Source organism: Staurois parvus, unplaced genomic scaffold (assembly GCF_062004578.1).
Source record: "Staurois parvus isolate SC_StPar_1 unplaced genomic scaffold, SC_StPar_1.0 ptg000031l, whole genome shotgun sequence".
Taxonomy (NCBI): domain Eukaryota; kingdom Metazoa; phylum Chordata; class Amphibia; order Anura; family Ranidae; genus Staurois; species Staurois parvus.
The window spans coordinates 7,509,036-7,528,638 of NW_028317827.1; the positions used below are offsets into that span (position 1 = coordinate 7,509,036).

The 19,603-nt window shown below is 41.9% G+C and overlaps 1 protein-coding gene across 1 annotated transcript in view; it reads right to left on the reverse strand.

Moving 5' to 3' along the window:
• Positions 1 to 1,294: 1,294 nt before the first annotated feature.
• Positions 1,295 to 19,603, reverse strand: part of PLA2R1 (phospholipase A2 receptor 1) — a 123,259-nt gene continuing 104,950 nt past the window's right edge. Inside the window, exons 27-30 of the mRNA XM_089659898.1 lie at positions 17,960 to 18,070; positions 15,581 to 15,754; positions 6,956 to 6,991; positions 1,295 to 4,028 (exon numbers count right to left, since the gene is read on the reverse strand). Coding sequence (XP_089516024.1) covers positions 3,820 to 4,028; positions 6,956 to 6,991; positions 15,581 to 15,754; positions 17,960 to 18,070 — 530 coding nt within the window. The 3' untranslated portion in view covers positions 1,295 to 3,819. The remainder of the gene's footprint in view (positions 4,029 to 6,955; positions 6,992 to 15,580; positions 15,755 to 17,959; positions 18,071 to 19,603) is intronic.

Below are 19,603 nucleotides of genomic sequence, written 5' to 3' on the forward strand. Positions count from 1 at the left end.
AAAAAAATACTGATTACTTCCCCAGAGTAGTACAATGTTACTATGGCAACATTATATTACTCTGGTCACAGTGTGTTAGAAAAAAATAAAAAAAATGTAATAAACTGAAAAAAAAATTTTTTCTTCCGTACTGTCACCAGTCAGTGTCTCTGCTCCCGCCACACCAGTTAAATGATGCTGTACTGTACTGATGACCATATGTAAAAAAAAATTTGCTAAAACATTTTTTTTTAAATGTCTTCATTTTACACAAAATTATGACCTAAAATGACAACTTCAAAATACTCGCCATGCCTCTAACTAAATACCTCAGACTGTCTACTTTACAAAAAGCTGTAATTTGGGGGACATCTGTACTGTCCTGACATTTTTGGCCATCGACAAATGAGATAGGCCATCAGTACAGCAGGACTGATTGATTTTCAAATATATACAATAGTTTGTGGACGAAATAATATACACTGATTTGGGTTATTTTCAACAAAGAAATGTAGCATTATACATTTTGGCCTCGATTTATGAAGAACAATTATTTATTTGCACAATTTTATAACCGAAATGAAGAAAACTTTGTTTTTTTTTTTCAAAATGTTTGTTTATTTGGCAAAAAATAAAAAAACTGTGGTGATCATATATCACAAAAGAAAGCTCTAGCTGCGTGAACAAAATACTACAAATTTTGTTTGGGTATAGTGTGGCATGGCCACGCAGTTGTCATTCAAAGTGTGACAGTGCTGAAAGCTGAAAATTGGCCTGGGCAGAAAGGGGGTAAAAGTGCCTGCTATTGAAGTGGTTAAGGATACAATCCTACCAGGATTAAAAGCATTAAAAGGGTAAAAGCATTACTCAACATCCATCCCAATGGTCTTCAGGAACAACCTTCCCATGCTAGTTTATTTCTGAAGCAAAAACAAAAAAAAAAACTCCCCCAAATCCCACATACAGCCAGCACCTGTATGTGAGCTTGGAACTTCAACTACTTCTATAACCGTTGGCAAAAACAGCCCCCCTCCTCTAGTTCATGCCCAATGCATATCCCACATTACCATGTTTCCACCTACCATCCCTATCTGTTTTTTTACACATTTACATTTTTTTTAAATACTTTTTCATTTTTTTTCGGACCTACTGGCTGAAAATGAGAACACAAAATATTAATATACAATATTTTATAATGATTTATCTTAAAGTTTTGCTTTTTTTCCCCCTTTTTTGCATTATTCAGATTTTGGTTTGTGCTTCACTCTGAAATTTTTGAAGAGCAAAAGATACAGAAACAAGAAAATAATCATCCTAAGGTGTGTGATGAGCAGTTTTATTCCAGGTTTTGCATATAAAATTATGGATATATAGACATTTTACAAGTTCTTCCAGTACATAAAAGACTGCAAAATGAAAAAATGTCTGAATCATTCGTCGCCAATATCAATTAAGATGTGCCTAAAATATAAAGGCAAAACTTTAGTTTTGGATAGAGTGGAGAGGGATTAGAACACCTGTCAGTTTTTATTGCTGTCTTTATCCCCATTTGCGAGATTCACCCTCTCTGTTTGTCCTGTTTACTGTTATCACCGAGAGTGAAAGCAAAAGAAAACCCTAGATTGTGGGTTGTCACTAGAACAAGAAAAGAGAGGAAATCTTCCAATTGGGACACTAGTTCTGGTGAACACCAGGGATCATTTTGGAAGCATTTCCTCACTTCCATTTTTTGGCTATGGGACAGGAAGTGAAGGAAAATCTCCTCAATGGGACACAGATAGCAGAAAAAACCCAAAAGGGATTAGAACCTTCCCTTATCCACATTGAAAAAGAAAGTTTTGTCTTTAGTTCTGCTTTAATCTTTCTATGCACAGATGCACCAAGGCTTAAAATGCCAAAATGTTGAGGAAAAAGGTGTAAGGAGGCTACATCTGGTTTTGGTGACGTAATTTCTGGATTCAGGAAATGGGCGTTTCCCAGCCAATATGGATTTGTTTTTTTTGCACCATTTTACCCATTGTGGCTCTATTTTACCAAGGAATGACCAAAGGGATGAAATATGAATTGATTTCAATCTTAAAAGGCCAAGAAATAAGCTGGGAAATATCCATTTCCTGAAATGGAAAGAGATGTCACCAAAACCGGATGTGAAACTTGCAGTGGCTTGGCCTGTCAAACTTGCAGTAGCTTTACAAGTCTCCATGCATCAATTGGTAAATCTGCAACCACAAATTGACTTAAAAATGTTTGTTTTAAGCGGAGTAGGGGAGGGCTAGAATCCCTGCATGATTTTTATTGCTGTCTATGTCACTGTTGCATATTTTCTCTCACTTCATGTCTGATGAAATAGTTGTTAGAGGCCCTAACGCCCACCCCATATACATATACAACTAATGTTGCTCATTACAAACAGCAAGCACCTCCATTTTTGTTCCTTTTTAGAGCGTGGGGTGGGAGCAGGGGCGGACTGACCATTTGGAAACCCGGGCACTGCCCGAGGGCCCGGGGTCAGTAGGGGGCCCCATGAGATACCCCTGGTAAATTTTTCATAGGCTTTTTTGAGTTTAGGCAAGGACACGGGCCCCATGATCCCCTATTGCCTGGGGGGTCAGTAGGGGGCCCCATGAGATGCCCCTGGTACCTTTTTCAAAGTCTTTTTTTAGTTTGGGCAAGGGCACAGGGGCCCCATGATCCCCTATTGCCCGGGGGCCCCATGAGTTGTCAGTCCGACCCTGGGTGGGAGGTCACGCTTGTGAGAGTTTTGTTGCTGTAATCCAGGGGTCTCCAAACTTTCTAGGCAAAGGGCCAGTTTACGGTCCTTCAGACTTTAGGGGAGCCGGACTGTTGCCATTGGTAGTAGAAAAGGTCCCGAAGTCAGTGGGGAAAAAACCATGACCCATCCTTGGCGTCAGTGGGAGCAATTGTGCTCCATCATTGGTGTCAATGGGCCCCATTTGGTTTCATTGGGAGGAATTGCACCCCATCATTGTTGTCAGTTGGCCCTATTGTTGGTGTCATTGTGAGGAATTGTTCCCTATCATTAGTGTCAGTGGGGAGGAATTATGCCCCATTGTTGGTATCACTGAATTAAATAGTGCCCCAAGGGCCGGAAACAAGCAAGCAAAGCCACATCTGGCCCCAGGGCTGCAGTTTGGAAACCACTACTGTAATGCAACAAACAACCAACTTCGGAACTTAGCATCTGTGAACTAACCCTCCTTACTATTAGTCCATGAGTCCATGTCTGAGATGTCTAGACTTGCAGGCCAACATTAGGCAGAAACAGTGGCAGAGGGTGCTTCAGAAACAGTCACTGAAGAGGCTTAATCACAATGTTGACTGATGAGTGTCAGTTAAAAGATTTCCAGGGAGCCTAATGCTATGCTTTAAAGCTATTGTAATAAATAACAATGAACAATTAAGTTGATCTTAGTGCTTACAGTTCCCAAATCACCATTTTGAAAATCCAGAATGAGTTGTTGAGCAGAAAGAACCCCTAAGGGAAGGGGGACAGCCATACTGCCTTCATTTCTATTGTTTTCTTATGGAGGTTATTCTCAGCATTTCTTCAACAGTGCTCATGTCTGCAGAAAACTGGGGGCACATCTAAGGCAATGCTCTCAGGGGACAGTGGGAGAAAGGGGAAAGGTTTTATTTGCTTGATTTTCCTGGACAATGGGTCTGTTATTTTCCAAGTCTATTAAAAGAAAAAAAAAGTGGTGTTTTTCTGTAAGCTTAAAAAAGTGTAGAAAATGTATCCACATTCCAGCGCCACATTGTAACAAGTCTTCAAGCTCCCGCTGATCCCTTTTATCTTGCGTTCATCATAACCAAACACCGCTATCTGTTTCCTTCATCCTCCAGTTCTGTAATCAATATACATTCTTCTACATTACTTCCTTCTGTGCCAGACTGCATGCAAGGCAGGTCCTGAAAGCCAGAGTCTGTATGGCATCTTTTCTTCTTGAACAGATACAGTGCAAGTATGAATAGACTTGGCAGTACCAGGGTCACTATCACAACAATTGGAATCACAGCATGACTTGTTCCTGCAACAAAAGACAATTCGATGTTAAAGTGGTTGTAAACCTCAGACATGAAATATGTCCCTCTATACTGTGTGCTTGCCTCAATTTAGAGCACTAAGTGTCATTTCTCTCTGTTGCCTTGGTCCTCTGCTATCATCAGCATGAGTCATTTCTGATGAGTTTTCCTTACGTGAAGAGAAAATTGGTGACAACGGAGGGCACAGCCTGTGATTGATAGCCTCAGCTCTGTTTCTGTGTGCTGTGTGAAGGGGGGGTGTCTCTTCCCTCCAATCAGCTCTCAGAACTCTCCTCACTGAACTCTGCATTGTGTAATTTCAGCTCTCGTTCCCTTTTTTTTCTGACAGCTCAGATAAGCTTTATAAATTCTGGAGTTTGAACGGATGTAGAGGAGAGAAGATTGCAGATAAACATCTACAACTTATGTAGGAGGATTTGGTTAAACTCTGTGTATCACCTGATAGCAGGCAGTCACTGGGTACCTGCGCAAGTCAACAGGAAAACAAAAGATGCTCCAAGCAGCTTGACACCGCTTAGAACTTCACTTGCAGGTCAGAAGGAGGTCCAGCACACTTCAAATGTGAAGGAACTCTTAGGGCTCTTTTGCCATAGTGGTTGTGCTGCGTTTTTACCACCCCATAACTGCTCCCTCTTTAGCTTCAGAGGTGACCGCTAGATGTGTACACATGGCGTGGCTGTAATGCTTTGCTAGGAATTATACTCCCTCTGCAAGTGCCCTGCAGCTGCATGCAGTGCAAGGGGTTAAAGCAAGCAGTGAGGGACACTACAACACCTCCTCATGGCCTGTCAAATGTTCTCTGAAAAGTGATCCAAACACGGATTGCACTTAAGAGACCAAAGCGAGGGTGAACGAGCCCTCAGATATCTCAAAAATATGTTGAAAGCAAGATGAATACATCTGAAAGCATGCTGCATTCATCCATGTATACCGGGGGTCTCCAAACTTTCTAAAAGTGCCAGATCACTGTCCTTCAGACTTAAGGGGGGGGCAACTGTGGGCAGAGGGAGTATAAAATGCCCTAGAGTCAGTGGGAGTAAACCATGCCTCAGGCTTGGCTGTCAGTGAGTGTAAGAAAATTACATAGTACCTGTGGTCAGTAGAAGGAATAGTGCCCCATCATTGGTATCAGTGGGAGGAATAGTGTCCCATCATCGGTATCAGTGGGAGGAATATTGCTCTATCATTGGTATCAATGGGGGGGAACAGTGCTCCCTCATTGGTGTCAGTGGGAGGAAAAGTGCCCCATCATTGATATTAGTGGGAGGAAAGGTGCCCCATCATCGGTATCAGTGGGAGGAAAGGTGCCCCATCATTGGTATCAGTGGGAGGAAAGGTGCCCCATCATTGGTATCAGTGGGAGGAAAGGTGCCCCATCATCGGTATCAGTGGGAGGAATAGTGCCCCATCATCGGTATCAGTGGGAGGAATAGTGCCCCATCATTGGAATCAGTGGGAGGAATAGTGCCCCATCATTGGAATCAGTGGGAGGAATAGTGCCCCATCATTGGAATCAGTGGGAGGAATAGTGCCCCATCATTGGAATCAGTGGGAGGAATAGTGCCCCATCATTGGAATCAGTGGGAGGAATAGTGTCCCATCATTGGTATCGGTGGAAGGAATAGTGTCCCATCATTGGTATCGGTGGAAGGAATAGTGCCCCACCATTGGTATCGGTGGGAGGAATAGTGCCCATCATTGGTATCGGTGGGAGGAATAGTGCCCCACCATTGGTATCGGTGGGAGGAATAGTGCCCCACCATTGGTATCGGTGGGAGGAATAGTGCCCCACCATTGGTATCGGTGGGAGGAATAGTGCCCCACCATTGGTATCGGTGGGAGGAATAGTGCCCCACCATTGGTATCGGTGGGAGGAATAGTGCCCCACCATTGGTATCGGTGGGAGGAATAGTGCCCCACCATTGGTATCGGTGGGAGGAATAGTGCCCCACCATTGGTATCGGTGGGAGGAATAGTGCCCCACCATTGGTATCGGTGGGAGGAATAGTGCCCCACCATTGGTATCGGTGGGAGGAATAGTGCCCCACCATTGGTATCGGTGGGAGGAATAGTGCCCCACCATTGGTATCGGTGGGAGGAATAGTGCCCCACCATTGGTATCGGTGGGAGGAATAGTGCCCCACCATTGGTATCGGTGGGAGGAATAGTGCCCCACCATTGGTATCGGTGGGAGGAATAGTGCCCCACCATTGGTATCGGTGGGAGGAATAGTGCCCCACCATTGGTATCGGTGGGAGGAATAGTGCCCCACCATTGGTATCGGTGGGAGGAATAGTGCCCCACCATTGGTATCGGTGGGAGGAATAGTGCCCCACCATTGGTATCGGTGGGAGGAATAGTGTCCCACCATTGGTATCGGTGGGAGGAATAGTGTCCCACCATTGGTATCGGTGGGAGGAATAGTGTCCCACCATTGGTATCGGTGGGAGGAATAGTGTCCCACCATTGGTATCGGTGGGAGGAATAATGCTCCATCATTTGTATCGGTGGGAGGTATAGTACATCATCATTGGTCTCGGTGGAAGGAATAGTGCCCCATCATTGGTATCGGTGGGAGGAATAATGCCCCATCATTGGTATCAGTGGGAGCTATAGTACATCATTATTGGTCTCAGTGGAAGGAATAGTGCCCCATCATTGGTATTAGAGGGAGGAATAGTGCCCCATCATTGGTATTAGTGGGAGGAACAATGTAAATTTTTGATATCAGTGAAAAGAATTGTTGCTGTCAGTGGGAGGACTGGTGCCCCATGGGCCAGAAAAAGGCAAGCAAAGGGCTGCATCTAGCCAGCAGGCCACAGTTTGGAGACCACTGATCTACACAAAACCCGTGCTACAAAGCCAAGTCAGGTGCTATAAGTGGTATGTGCAGTAGAGGTATTATACTTACGCAATTCTGCAAGATTTTCTTCCAATTTTTTGATACCTGTGAAATACAAATAGATACTTGACCATTAGGTGATTAATGAAAAAAAAGTTTAGTTTGGTTGAGAGAAAATAGTCTGTTATAGGTGAACACTGAGCAATTTCTTTCCCTGTGTGGTGGGGTTGTGCCTGCATTGCATGGGTTAACTGCTCATTTTTTCTAGGCGATTGGAGAGCCAAGATATACTCACCTAATCCGTTGATCATCCCAGTGCAAGACTGGTCTCTGCCGGTTCTTCCCCCTCACAGTCTAGCGGTCTTGCGTGGTGGACTGTTCCTGATGTCATCACGCCTGTAGACTGGCTTTGGACGTGAGGGCGGCAGGAACAGTCCACCACTGGACAAGGGGGAGCGCCATTTTCCAGAGTATCGAAGGATCGGGTGAGTATAAGCTCAGTGTTCAGCAGTTTTCATTTTGATGTCAAATTTCGATTCAGTTTTAGCCATAGTCTTTTGACTAAAATTCCATTTTAGTTTAAGTTGGATTTTAGTCACCTGAATTGTTTTAGTTGTATTTTAGACAACTAAAATTTCCAGTCCATTTTATATACTCCTGGAGTAAAAATCTAATTGCATAGAGTTCAAAAACTATGGGATATATCTGAAAATTGACCAATCCCGAAGTACTGAAGCCAATCTAATTTCTTGAGGCCCTAAATATGTCATAACAGTACAGATATCCTCCAAATGACCCCTTTTTGCAAAGTAGACAGTCTGACGTATTTCATAAGAGGCATGGAAAGTTTTTTGAAGTTGTAATTTTTTTTGTCATTTTTCGGAAATTAAAAATTAAAAAAATTCTTTTCACAATTTCTTTTTTTTTTTACCTACTGTAACCAGTGTATCACAGCATTAGCATAAAACTGATGTGGTGGTGATCAGGGATACTGACTGGACACAGTACGAAAAAAAAAGATAATTTTATTCAATTTTTTAAAATGTGTGTGTGGTTTTTTTTTTTTGTTTTTTTCTCTTTTTTTCAAGATTTTATTTTTCATATTGCACTATGACCAAAGTAGTATAATGTTACCATAGTAACATTGTACTACTTTGTGAAAGTGATCAGTATTTTTTATTTTTTTTTTACACAATTTGATTGTAGCAAATAATTTAACTGAATTAAATCAATTCAGGTTTTTTTTTTGTTGGGATTAGCTGTGATTGGCGACGGCTAATCACATGACACAGATGGGCTATGATTGGCCCAGTCTGCATGTGATCGCTGTGACCATTCACAGCTAGACACTTGTATACAATTGATGGCATGAAAGGAAGCTTCATAGTATACAACTGTCATGTGACCTGCTGTGATTGGTCACAGCAGGTCACATGGTACTGGCAACGGGGTCGGTAAACAGATCTGTCCCATCGGCCGTGTCCAAAGTAAATGGCCGGTGACAGATCCCGCCATAGCACGGCCCTGCGGGCATGTACAAGGCACGATCTGGGAAGGACACCATATGGTGCCCTCCTGGAGGGACAAAGTGCTTGCCCGGCCGTCATTTGAGGATAGGCCGGGAGACAAGTGGTTAAAGTTTGAACATGCGCTGCAGGCACATATTTAGCAGTTGTGATATATAACCAGTGTTCATTTTTATGACAAATTTTGATTTACTTTTAGTCATTTTAGTTTTAGTCATATTTTAGTCTTAATAGTATTCTAGTCGACTAAAATAGTGTTAATTTTGTTGGCGAAAATATTTTAGTAGACGAAGTTAACACTGGTGTTCACCCCTAGACAAAACGAGCAGTTAACCCATGAAGTGAAGTTTGGGAACAGCCCCTCTGCATGGGGAAAAACAAATTGCCTGCAGTTCTGCTTTAAGATAGTGATGCTACTATTTTCCTGAAATTGAGTGCTAAGTGGAGTCTACCTTCATTATTATCACCTTATCAATCCCTGTGTTTTAATAACAAATCCCACAACACCTGCATCCATTTACACAAGCCTGAATATTTGAAAGTATCTCGCCAAAAACTAAACTCTGCAGGAGATGTCTGTACTACTGAGATAAAACAGAGACCGAAGCATACAAGCAGGAAATTATATTTCTGAGGACGCACTCTAAACTCCGTGTACAGAGTAACCCAATTGCCACACCTGCAAGGAAGCTACAGTGGTGTTTTCTTTTACATTTGGCACAGCTAACTTTATACTGTTCCTTAGGAACCGTTATTCTTGAAAGGACCATGGTCATGAAAAGCACTGTGAACCTTAATCAGCAAAAAGTATTATATAAGTTAGTGGTGCACCAAAACTGAAAATTCGGGATGCATTTGGCCAAAAACCCAAAACAGACAGTTTTTAATGTTGTTTTTAAATTTAATTAATATAGCTGGCAATTTTGCATTGAGGTCACTAGGGGGCGTTTTTGCATTGAAGTCAGTGGGGATTCGATTTTGCATGAAAGTCTATGAGAAGCGATTTTGCATGAAAGTCTACAGTATGAGACACGATTTGGCATTGCAGTCACTAGGGGGTAAATATATAATGTGTTGCGCTCCCAGTGACAATATCTTTGATGTATATATCTAATTAACCTTACTATACAAATAATTTTCAGGTATTAAAAAATATGCAAAACCAAACTATGTGAGTGATTTAAAAAAATAAACCACTATAATATATATAAATCAGATAATAATAACCGCAAAACCAATAAATAGTGCATGGTAAACTAAAATATATAACCAAAAAAAATACACATCATGAATAGTGAATTACTTAAAAAATTATATATATACTGCCAAATAATTGTGATATAAATGTCCTTTAAATGCAGTGACTTTGTGCTTGAATAAATCTTGATTTGGTGACTTTTTGTGAATTTGTGACTTTCTTTGAATCCTCAATTGGTAAAGATGTATGCTCACCTCCTTGTTAGCCTGCAATTAGGCTATACACACTTGTGGTTCACCTCCTATGGAACCTGCTTAGATGGAATTCCTCTTTTGTGAATGGTAAGAACGTGGATATGCGTTATCCTCAGATTGCCCATGTGCGTTTTTCCATATGTGGGAACAAATTGCCAGACATGGTGTTTTATCCTTATAAAAAGGTTTCTCCTTTATTGCTTGCCAACAGGTACACTCACATATGTGATATGCGGTCTAGGATGAATTGCTCAGCTCTAATGATCCGCCAGCCGTCCTGCCATGCACCCGCCGTCTGTCCGATACTCCAGCTCTCTCCGAGTGACACCGCAGCCCCACCCCTACGCGTTACGCCACTGGTCACGTGGCTTCATCAGGGGGTTGTTTGATCACAACCCCCTGATGAAGCCACGTGACCAGTGGCGTAACGCGTAGGGGTGGGGCTGCGGTGTCACTCGGAGAGAGCTGGAGTATCGGACAGACGGCGGGTGCATGGCAGGACAGCTGGCGGATCATTAGAGCTGAGCAATTCATCCTAGACCGCATATCACATATGTGAGTGTACCTGTTGGCAAGCAATAAAGGAGAAACCTTTTTATAAGGATAAAACACCATGTCTGGCAATTTGTTCCCACATATGGAAAAACGCACATGGGCAATCTGAGGATAACGCATATCCACGTTCTTACCATTCACAAAAGAGGAATTCCATCTAAGCAGGTTCCATAGGAGGTGAACCACAAGTGTGTATAGCCTAATTGCAGGCTAACAAGGAGGTGAGCATACATCTTTACCAATTGAGGATTCAAAGAAAGTCACAAATTCACAAAAAGTCACCAAATCAAGATTTATTCAAGCACAAAGTCACTGCATTTAAAGGACATTTATATCACAATTATTTGGCAGTATATATATAATTTTTTAAGTAATTCACTATTCATGATGTGTATTTTTTTTGGTTATATATTTTAGTTTACCATGCACTATTTATTGGTTTTGCGGTTATTATCTGATTTATATATATTATAGTGGTTTATTTTTTTAAATCACTCACATAGTTTGGTTTTGCATATTTTTTAATACCTGAAAATTATTTGTATAGTAAGGTTAATTAGATATATACATCAAAGATATTGTCACTGGGAGCGCAACACATTATATATTTATATTTTTTGGACACCCAGGTAGTGTTGTGTTGAGTGTTGGCGATCCTATATATATTTTGGACGGTCAGTGTCCATTCCCTTGGTTTTGAAAGGTTAATAGCTGGTGGATACAGACTGTCTCGCAAGTTGTACAGACATCAGTCACTAGGGGGTGTTTTTGTATGAAAGTCTATGAGACGCGATTTGGCATTGAAGTCACTAGGGGGTGTTTTTGCATTAAAGTCTATGAGATGCAACTTTGCATGGAAGTATATGAGATGCAATTTTGCATTGAAGTCACTAAAGGGTGTTTTTGCAGGAAGGCCTATGAGATGCGACTTTGTATGAAAGTCAATGAGACGTGACTTTGCATGAAAGTCTATGAGACGAGATTTTCCATTGAAGTCACTAGATGGTGTTTTTTCATGAAGGTCTTTGAGACGCGACTTTGCACCATTATCGGCACCTTTTTTCTATCCAGCAAACTGCTGATAATACTATTTTCGGCAGATATATCATCAATCAGTGCTGGCAGCTATAGCCAGCAAGACCGATCATTGTACTGTCCCACCAGGGATGGCTCTCCTCTGGCAGAATACAATGGCTCAGTGGGAGTGATTCCCCCACCCACATCAAATTAACAAAAAAAAAAAATGACACTTGTATGGCCTGCCTAGCCCTCTAGTCATGTAATGTGTTTTTCACCAACCCCTGTCACTTTTGCTAGATTTATTGGTTCACAGTTAAAAACTATAATTTAAAAATGTTTAATGTTAATTAACTCCCCAGGGGACTAAGTGCATATAGAACTTGGTCTCGTTCAAATCCATCTCTTAAGCTGGCCATACAAGGATCATACACTGAACTTGATGAATTTCAATCAATATATTGCCATTCCTGTTTGAGAGGAATTGACCTAGTGATCAATTCCTCCCAAGAGGGACTGTCTGTATATTTTCACTTGATTAGCACTTGCAGCCAATCAACTGCAGTGCTGATCAGTGTATACTGACATTAGAGGAGTCCTGCTGCCAGAATACAGTAGCAGTGAGATTTCACCCTTCCACTTCAAATGCGTGGATGGGGGAATTGGTTTATCTCAAAAAAGATCTATCTAGGTCCAGCTTTAGTTTTTAGGCAGCATGGTTGGACAGGTCCCCCATATCAGATGCTACTAGAAAGAAGACAGATTTGTGATTGACAGCTCTGGTCTCTAGCAGCAGTGGCCACTCTGGAGATCAACGCTGCCATTCCCAAAAAAAAAAAATAAAATCACATAGCTTGTTGCGCTGCTTCTGCTGCTACATACACTATATTGCCAAAAGTATTGGGACACCCCCCAAAACATTGGATTCAGGTGTTCCAATCACCTCCATGGCCACAGGTGTATGAAGTCAAGCACCTAGGTGTGCAGACTTTTGTGAAAATAATAGGTCGCTCTCAGAAGCTCAGTGAATTCAAGCCTGGTACCGTGATAGGTTGCAGAGCGGGGCCAGAGTGTGCTGAAACGCACAGTGCGCAGAAGTCACCAAGGGGTTTATTTACTAAAGCTGGAGAGTCCAAAATCAGACTCCCTTCTGCATAGAAACCAATCAGCTTCTAACCTCAGCTTGTTCAATGAAGCTTTGGCAATGAAACCTGGAAGCTGATTGGTTTCTATGCAGAAGGGAGTCTGATTTTGGACTCTCCAGCTTTAGTAAATAAACCCCCAACTGTCTTCAGAGTCAATAGTTAAAGCGATCTAAACTTCATGTGGCCTTCAGATTAGTACAACAACAGTGTGTAGAGAGCTTCATGGAATGGGTTTCATGGCTGAGCAGCTGCATCCAAGCCTTACATCACCAAGTACAATGCAAAGCGTCGGATGCAGTGGTGTAAAGCATGCCACCACTAGACTCTAGAACAGTAGAGATGTGTTCTCTGGAGTGACGAATCACACTTCTCTGTCCGGTAAGCCGATGAACGTGTCTGGGTTTGGCGGTTGCCAGGAGAACGGTACTTGCCTGACTGCATTGTGCCAAGTGTAAAGTTTGGTGGAGGAGGGATTATGGTGTGGGGTTGTTTTTCAGGGGTTGGGCTTGGCCCCTTAGTTCCAGTGAAGGGAACTCTTAAGGCGTCAGCATACCAAGACATTTTGGACAATTTCATGCTACCAACTTTGTGGGAACAGTTTGGGGATGGCCCCTTCCTGTTCCAACATGACTGGGCACCAGTGCACAAAGCAAGGTCCATAAAGACATGGATGAGCAAGTTTGGGGTGGAGGAATTTGACTGGCCTGCACAGAGTCCTGACCTCAACCCGGCAGAACACCCGTGGGATGAATTAGAGCAGAGACTGTGAGCCAGGACTTCTTGTCCCACATCCGTGCCTGACCTCACAAATGTGCTTCTGGGAGAATGGTCAAACATTCCCATAGACACCCTCCTAAACCTTGTGCACAGCCTTCCCAGAAGAACTGATGCTGTTATAGCTGCAAAGGGTTAACATAGTCTTTGCTTTCTTGAACATGTACCCTTGTTGCTGGGACAGTTTCAGAGTTTCTGTGAAAAGCGGGAGATGGTATAGGCATATCTAAAGTGGGCTGTCGGTATGTCAAGTCAGGAAAATTTGGAAATGTGTTGAAGAAAGGCTTAATAGAAGCATACTCTGTCATAACTTGGTCTGGAGCATGGTTCTCTACATATTCCTGAGTCCTTTCCCACTGAATCCTGAATTGCTATTACTCAAGGTCATGTGTGTGTAAAGGCAGATGTTCCTATACTTTTGGCAATATAGTGTATATACAGCCTGGCTGATGGAGCACACAGAGCTGCTGCGCTGAGTGACCTTTCAGTTTTATATGAGCAATCGGCGCCATAAGACTGCGTTATACACTGGCCCAGCCCAACATCACAAATTGCTTATTCTTAAATAAAAGCTCACATGGCACTGCAGCACTGTGATCCATCAGCTGAGCTCTGTATGTGTAAAAGCAGCTAATGATAGGCACACAGAGCCACAGTTGAGTGACCTGTTACTGTTATGAACGATCGATCAGTGCTGCTTGTTCATTCATAACAGAATTACAGCAACAAGTTGAAAAAAAACGTAAAACACCTCAAAAACGTATGTGCAAAATGCAATGCAAAAAGCACGGCAGAAACAGATCAAACGCAAACTGCATAGGTGTGAACCTAGCTTGTGAATGTATCTGTGGCTGCTTTTACTTCATGGCAAACACTTTACACAGCGCTGCAGCTCTGAATGATCTTTTACTGTTATGAATGTATAGGTAGAGCTGATAGTTCATTCATAATAATGACAGACTTCTCCGTTTCGAGAGAGGGCGTGGCTCTGTTCTGGCTGTAACTCCCCCCACAGGAACACCCATAATTTGGGCTTCAAAAGGGGTGGAGCTACAGCTAGCATTTAGGTGTGTTTTGGAGACAGCAATCAGAATGGGAACATGTGCCATGTACACTTGTTCTCCAGGGGTGTTGCATAAAATTAAAAAAAATTTAAATTCTTCTTTAATTATGGGGAAATAACATGTGTTAACCATGTGCAGTTCACAATAGGGGTGCTTACCGATTCATACATTTTTTTTTTTAATACCTTTTCTTTAGCATTTTTTTATTCACCAAGTTGCTTAAGTGACTTGTGATCCAACACTCTAATCTGTGCCCATGCATGTCATCATGGCCCAGCAGTCTTTTGGATTGATTGAAATACATTCATTTTTGTTGCATGTGGAATTGTTTTCCTGCATTCATGTGAATGCATATAGTGTAAACGAGTCCTGCAAGACCTGATTTTTCTTTCACCTTGTTTTTGCAGCCTATTGGATAATATGCCTGTATACTTTACCTTGAGTTTGCATGTGTGTGAATGAACTATACACATATCCACTATATAACTGTACTACTTATGTTGCGGTTTATCCGATGGTTGTTTTACCTTAGTGTATTCTAAAATACATAATATTTGCACATTTGTGGTGAGCTGGTCCTTGTACTTTTTTGTTTTCTCTGGAATTTCTCAGAAAAAAAGCAGTGCACTTCCTGGTATGACTGTGAGTGTGCCTAGGCACTCCTATACCTACAGCCTCATAACAGTATATCTGCCATATGAGATCTAAGGCACTGCTGCCTCTGATTGCTAGTCCCAGGAGAGTTGGAGTGCAGTTTGGTGATGTCACTCTTCTCACGGTTATCCTTGCTGGAGGCTCTGACATGAGGAAGCAAAGTCTTGCTTCTATGAACATGGCCACCTCCACACAGTGCAGAGCAATGTACTGTATAGTAAGTCAGTAGTGAAGAAAATATCCGCTGCAGGGAGACCATGGGAAATACTGGTAACTAGTTCTTTGCCCTCTTCCTGACTTCTATTGGGTACAGCTTCCAGAGTCTAGTTTGTCTGTGAGCTACATATTTTCGCAAGCATGTAAAGAATGCAGACTGTATTTGTAACAGGTCCCTCCTACATGCTTAGCTTGACATTCAATATTAAGGTGTGAAGAAATGTCATTCTGAAATATACAATTTCCTGTTGAGATCAAATTTATGAGAAAAATGTCTTGACAAAGACTTACTTTGTTTCTTACATATAAATCCTCTTCTTTCAGAGCACTCTTTCGGCACCCATGTACCATCAACCATCAATCGTGTGACACACATACCACCAGTCCAGGCATTGTTGTATGAGATCTCATTATTCCAATTAGTGTAGTTTAAAGTTGTGCCGTCTGACCAAGCTTCTGTGCCGTCTAAAAGAAAAACATGTATGCTGTTGTGTTTAATGGCTAGATCCGCCCAAAAATTATATTGAAGTTTTGGGTGGGCACTAATGGTCATAATCACAAGTAGACAACTTATAGTGCTTTGAAGATTCCTTGTATTAGCTTTTGTTTCTTCCCACTCCCATGAGGCATAACAAAGGTGTCATAACAGCTGTATTGCTGGGTGATTTCTGTTTTCCGTATTATCAAGTGAACATGACAGCAATTTTAACACTTGCAGCTATTGGCTGTAACTGGGAATACTGGGAGGGCAATGGGGTCCTTAAGAATAACTTGCTAGTCATTAAAATTTAGAATGCTCACCTAACCCTGCTGCATTGATTTGTGTTGTAACTGCACTGACTTATTTTGTAAAGCTCTGCATAAACTGCTGGCACTATATAAATCCAGTATATCAATAATAATACATTAACCACTTGAGCTCCAGAGGATTTACCCCCCTTAATGACCAGGCCTCTTTTTGCTACTTGGCGCTGCACTAATTCAACTGATAATTGCGTGGTCATGCAATGCTGCACCCAAATGAAATTTACGTCCTTTTTTTTACACAAATAGAGCTTTCTTTCGGTGGTATTTGATCATCTGTGCGCTTTTTATTTTTCACGCTATAAACAAGAAAAGGCCAAAAATTTTGAAGAAAAACAATATTTTTTACTTTCAGCTATAAAAAATATATAGTAAACTCAAAGTTGGTTATAAATTTAGGCCAAAATGTATTCTGCTACATGTTTTTGGTAAACAAAATCCCAATGAGTGTATATTGATTGCTTTGTGTGGAAGTTATAGCGTTTACAAATCGTGGTATAAATACTGCAACTTACGCCATTTTTCTGCTGTACAGCGCTGCGCTAGTTTAACGGACAATTGCGCGGTCATGCAATACGGTACATAAATGAAATTTACATCCTTTTTTTTCCCCACAAATTGAGCTTTCTTTTGGTGGTATTTGATCGCCTGTGCGGTTTTTATTTTTTGCGCTATAAAAAAAAAAAGGCTGACAATTTTGAGGAAAAAAAAAACAATATTTTGGACTTTTTGATATAAAACATGTCCAGTAAAAAAAAAAAATGCAAAAATCAAATTTAGTCATAAACTTCTGCCAAAATGCATTCTGCAACATGTCTTTGCGAAAAAAAAAACAAAAAAAGTGTAAATTAATTGGTTTACGTGAAAGTTATAGCGTTTACAAATGGCTGGAAAGATACTGGGATTTTTAGGGTTTTTTTTATACTAATAATGGCGGCGATCAGTGAATTATGGCGGCAATCAGTGACTTATGGCAGCGACTAGCGACTTATGGCGGGACTGCGGCGGACATTCTGACATTGGGGGGTACTGACTTGGGGTCACTGACATCCCCAAAAACACTAATACAGTGATCAGTGCAAAAAGAAAAACACCGACACTGTACTAATGGCACTGGGGAGGAAGGTGTTAACTTTATTTTGCAGGGAAGGGTTATCTGAGTGAGGGGAGTGTTTTACTAGGGGGCGGGGGTGTGTACTGCACAGGACACCGCTGATCGAGAGAGAGAAACTCTTCTGTCTCGATCAGCTTGTCCTCGAGCTGACAAGGAAGTGACAGACAGCACAGCAACTGCAGCTGTTCTCTCTGTCACTGTTTACCGCCGATTGCCAGGAAACAGCCGCTAAGGACCAGCTGTGACCTGGTGACTGACATCCGCGGCGGTGATCAGCAGGAAAGATAGGGCGGCGGCGCACCTTGCGTGCACCCCTTATTTGTTTACAAAACACACGTTTTAAAACGTGGTTTTGCCTGCCAGTTTCGCTCTGCTGACGTATTTCTACAGTGGCAGGGCGGCAAGTGGTTAAAACATTACTTCATAGTGGAGATGGTCTCTTTTTATAGAAAACCCATGTTTCTGTTCTGCACATGTCTACTCTGCATTTGGATCTATAACCAAAAATTTAAAAATTTGCATTCTATGCATGTATGCATGTACACATAGATGCAAAAAGTGCATCCTGGAATTGAAAACTGAAGAGCAGGATACAGAACATCCAATCATCTGCAAGCAAAAATGCTGGCTTTTTTTTTTTTTTTAATATTCCTTGAATGGGTATTCTTGAAAAGTGCACAGTCTATTTGCCTTTACTAAATCAGCCCCAATAAGTTTTAAATGACTTTTACTCTTCAGAACAATTTTCTTACCGTTGCTGGATGTTATTCTGTTTAACCATATGTCTTGTACAGTAAAGGAACTGAGGAATCTCTGAATAAATACATCTTCCTCTTCATTCATTAGACTTAGGATTCTAGAATCTAGACACAAAACAGCCAGAAAACACATAAATAGGGCCTTTTGTTCAGCCGGTTATCAGTTTGCTGCTTTCTGTATGGCTAATCTCACAAGAAACAAAGGCAGTTTATCTAAATAAAAAAACAAAGTAGATACAGCAACATCCCAGAATATAACAAATCTGCTTGGAACAATATTTTTCCAAAGATAATATTTCCAGGAAATAAAGCATTAGAAGCAAGCAAAAATAGCCATGTTTCTTCTCATGATGGATAATTGATAAGAGTTGTGGCACGGAGGACAATGGCCAGATAATTACACAGAAATATAAAAAAAAAAGTAACAATTGTGTGCTATTTATTATAACTTTTCAGCGCAGCTTACCTGCATGTTTGAAGTGGGTTAGCTGCACTTTCCCACAGACTTATATTCAGGGCTTTTTTATAAAAAAATAGGTGCAGGAACTCCCCCCTTCTGAGTCACCTCTTGTGTCCGCCCCCTACCCACCTCCGAGCACTGTAACTTGGTTCCACCCCCTACCCACCTCACTGTACCTCTCCTTTTAGAAAATACAGAGCCAAGTATCATTTTGTGGTGCTAAATAATTTGCATGGAATTTGTTAATGCGAACAAGAAAAGCAGAAAATAGATCCCCCCCAGCAACAATAGATTCCTCCAGCAACAATTGGTCCCCAAAACAAAATACCACCCTAGAAACAATAGACCCCCATCAGCTGCAATGGATCTCTAAGCAGCCAGCATTAATATATTCTTCAGCAGCTAGCAACTATAGACAATAGACTCCTTCCTCAATAGTAGATACCCTTCCAGCAACAACCCCCATTAACAATAGACCCCCACCAGTACCAATAGACCTCCCCAGAAACAATAGACGACCACACAAAAATAGATCCCCTTCAGTGACAACAGATCCACCAGCAGCCAGAAACAACTGATCCTCCAGCACACCCCAGCACCCCTTGCCATTACATACATTAAGTGCTGGAGGTACCGGAAGTGCGTTCCCCCGCGTTCCCGCTGAAAAAAGCCCTGGTTATATTGTGTCCCACGTGTTTTTGGTGTACTTTCTGATGGCGCACCAAAGATGCAGCAAGCAGGTGTTTTGGTGCGCTTTCAGAAAGCGCACCAAACACACGAGACACAATGTAACTCTATGGAAAAGGGCAAGTAACCTGCTCCAAACACGCGAGTAAGCTGTGCTGCACCCGTGGTGCGGGAAACATGCACTGTGGCAGAGTAAAAGGCCTCTTATAGGGAAGGTATAATGGTGGATTCACATCTGCGAATGCACCTGCACTACGATTAGATGCGAGGACCCCAGCGGGGTTTCCCATGATTAGCTGCAGGAGGCAGCCCCATTGAAATCAATAGGAGTCTACTGGCTCCCATAGCTAATTATGGCCACTTTCATGTAATAGCTCATGCAGTGATCCCATGTGAGTGGTTGGCCCTGGTTGATGGCAGGCTGCAGCCACCGGCAGTGTGTGTACACTCCACAAACTGGTTGTCAGGTTTCTAATGAAAGAGATCTGGAG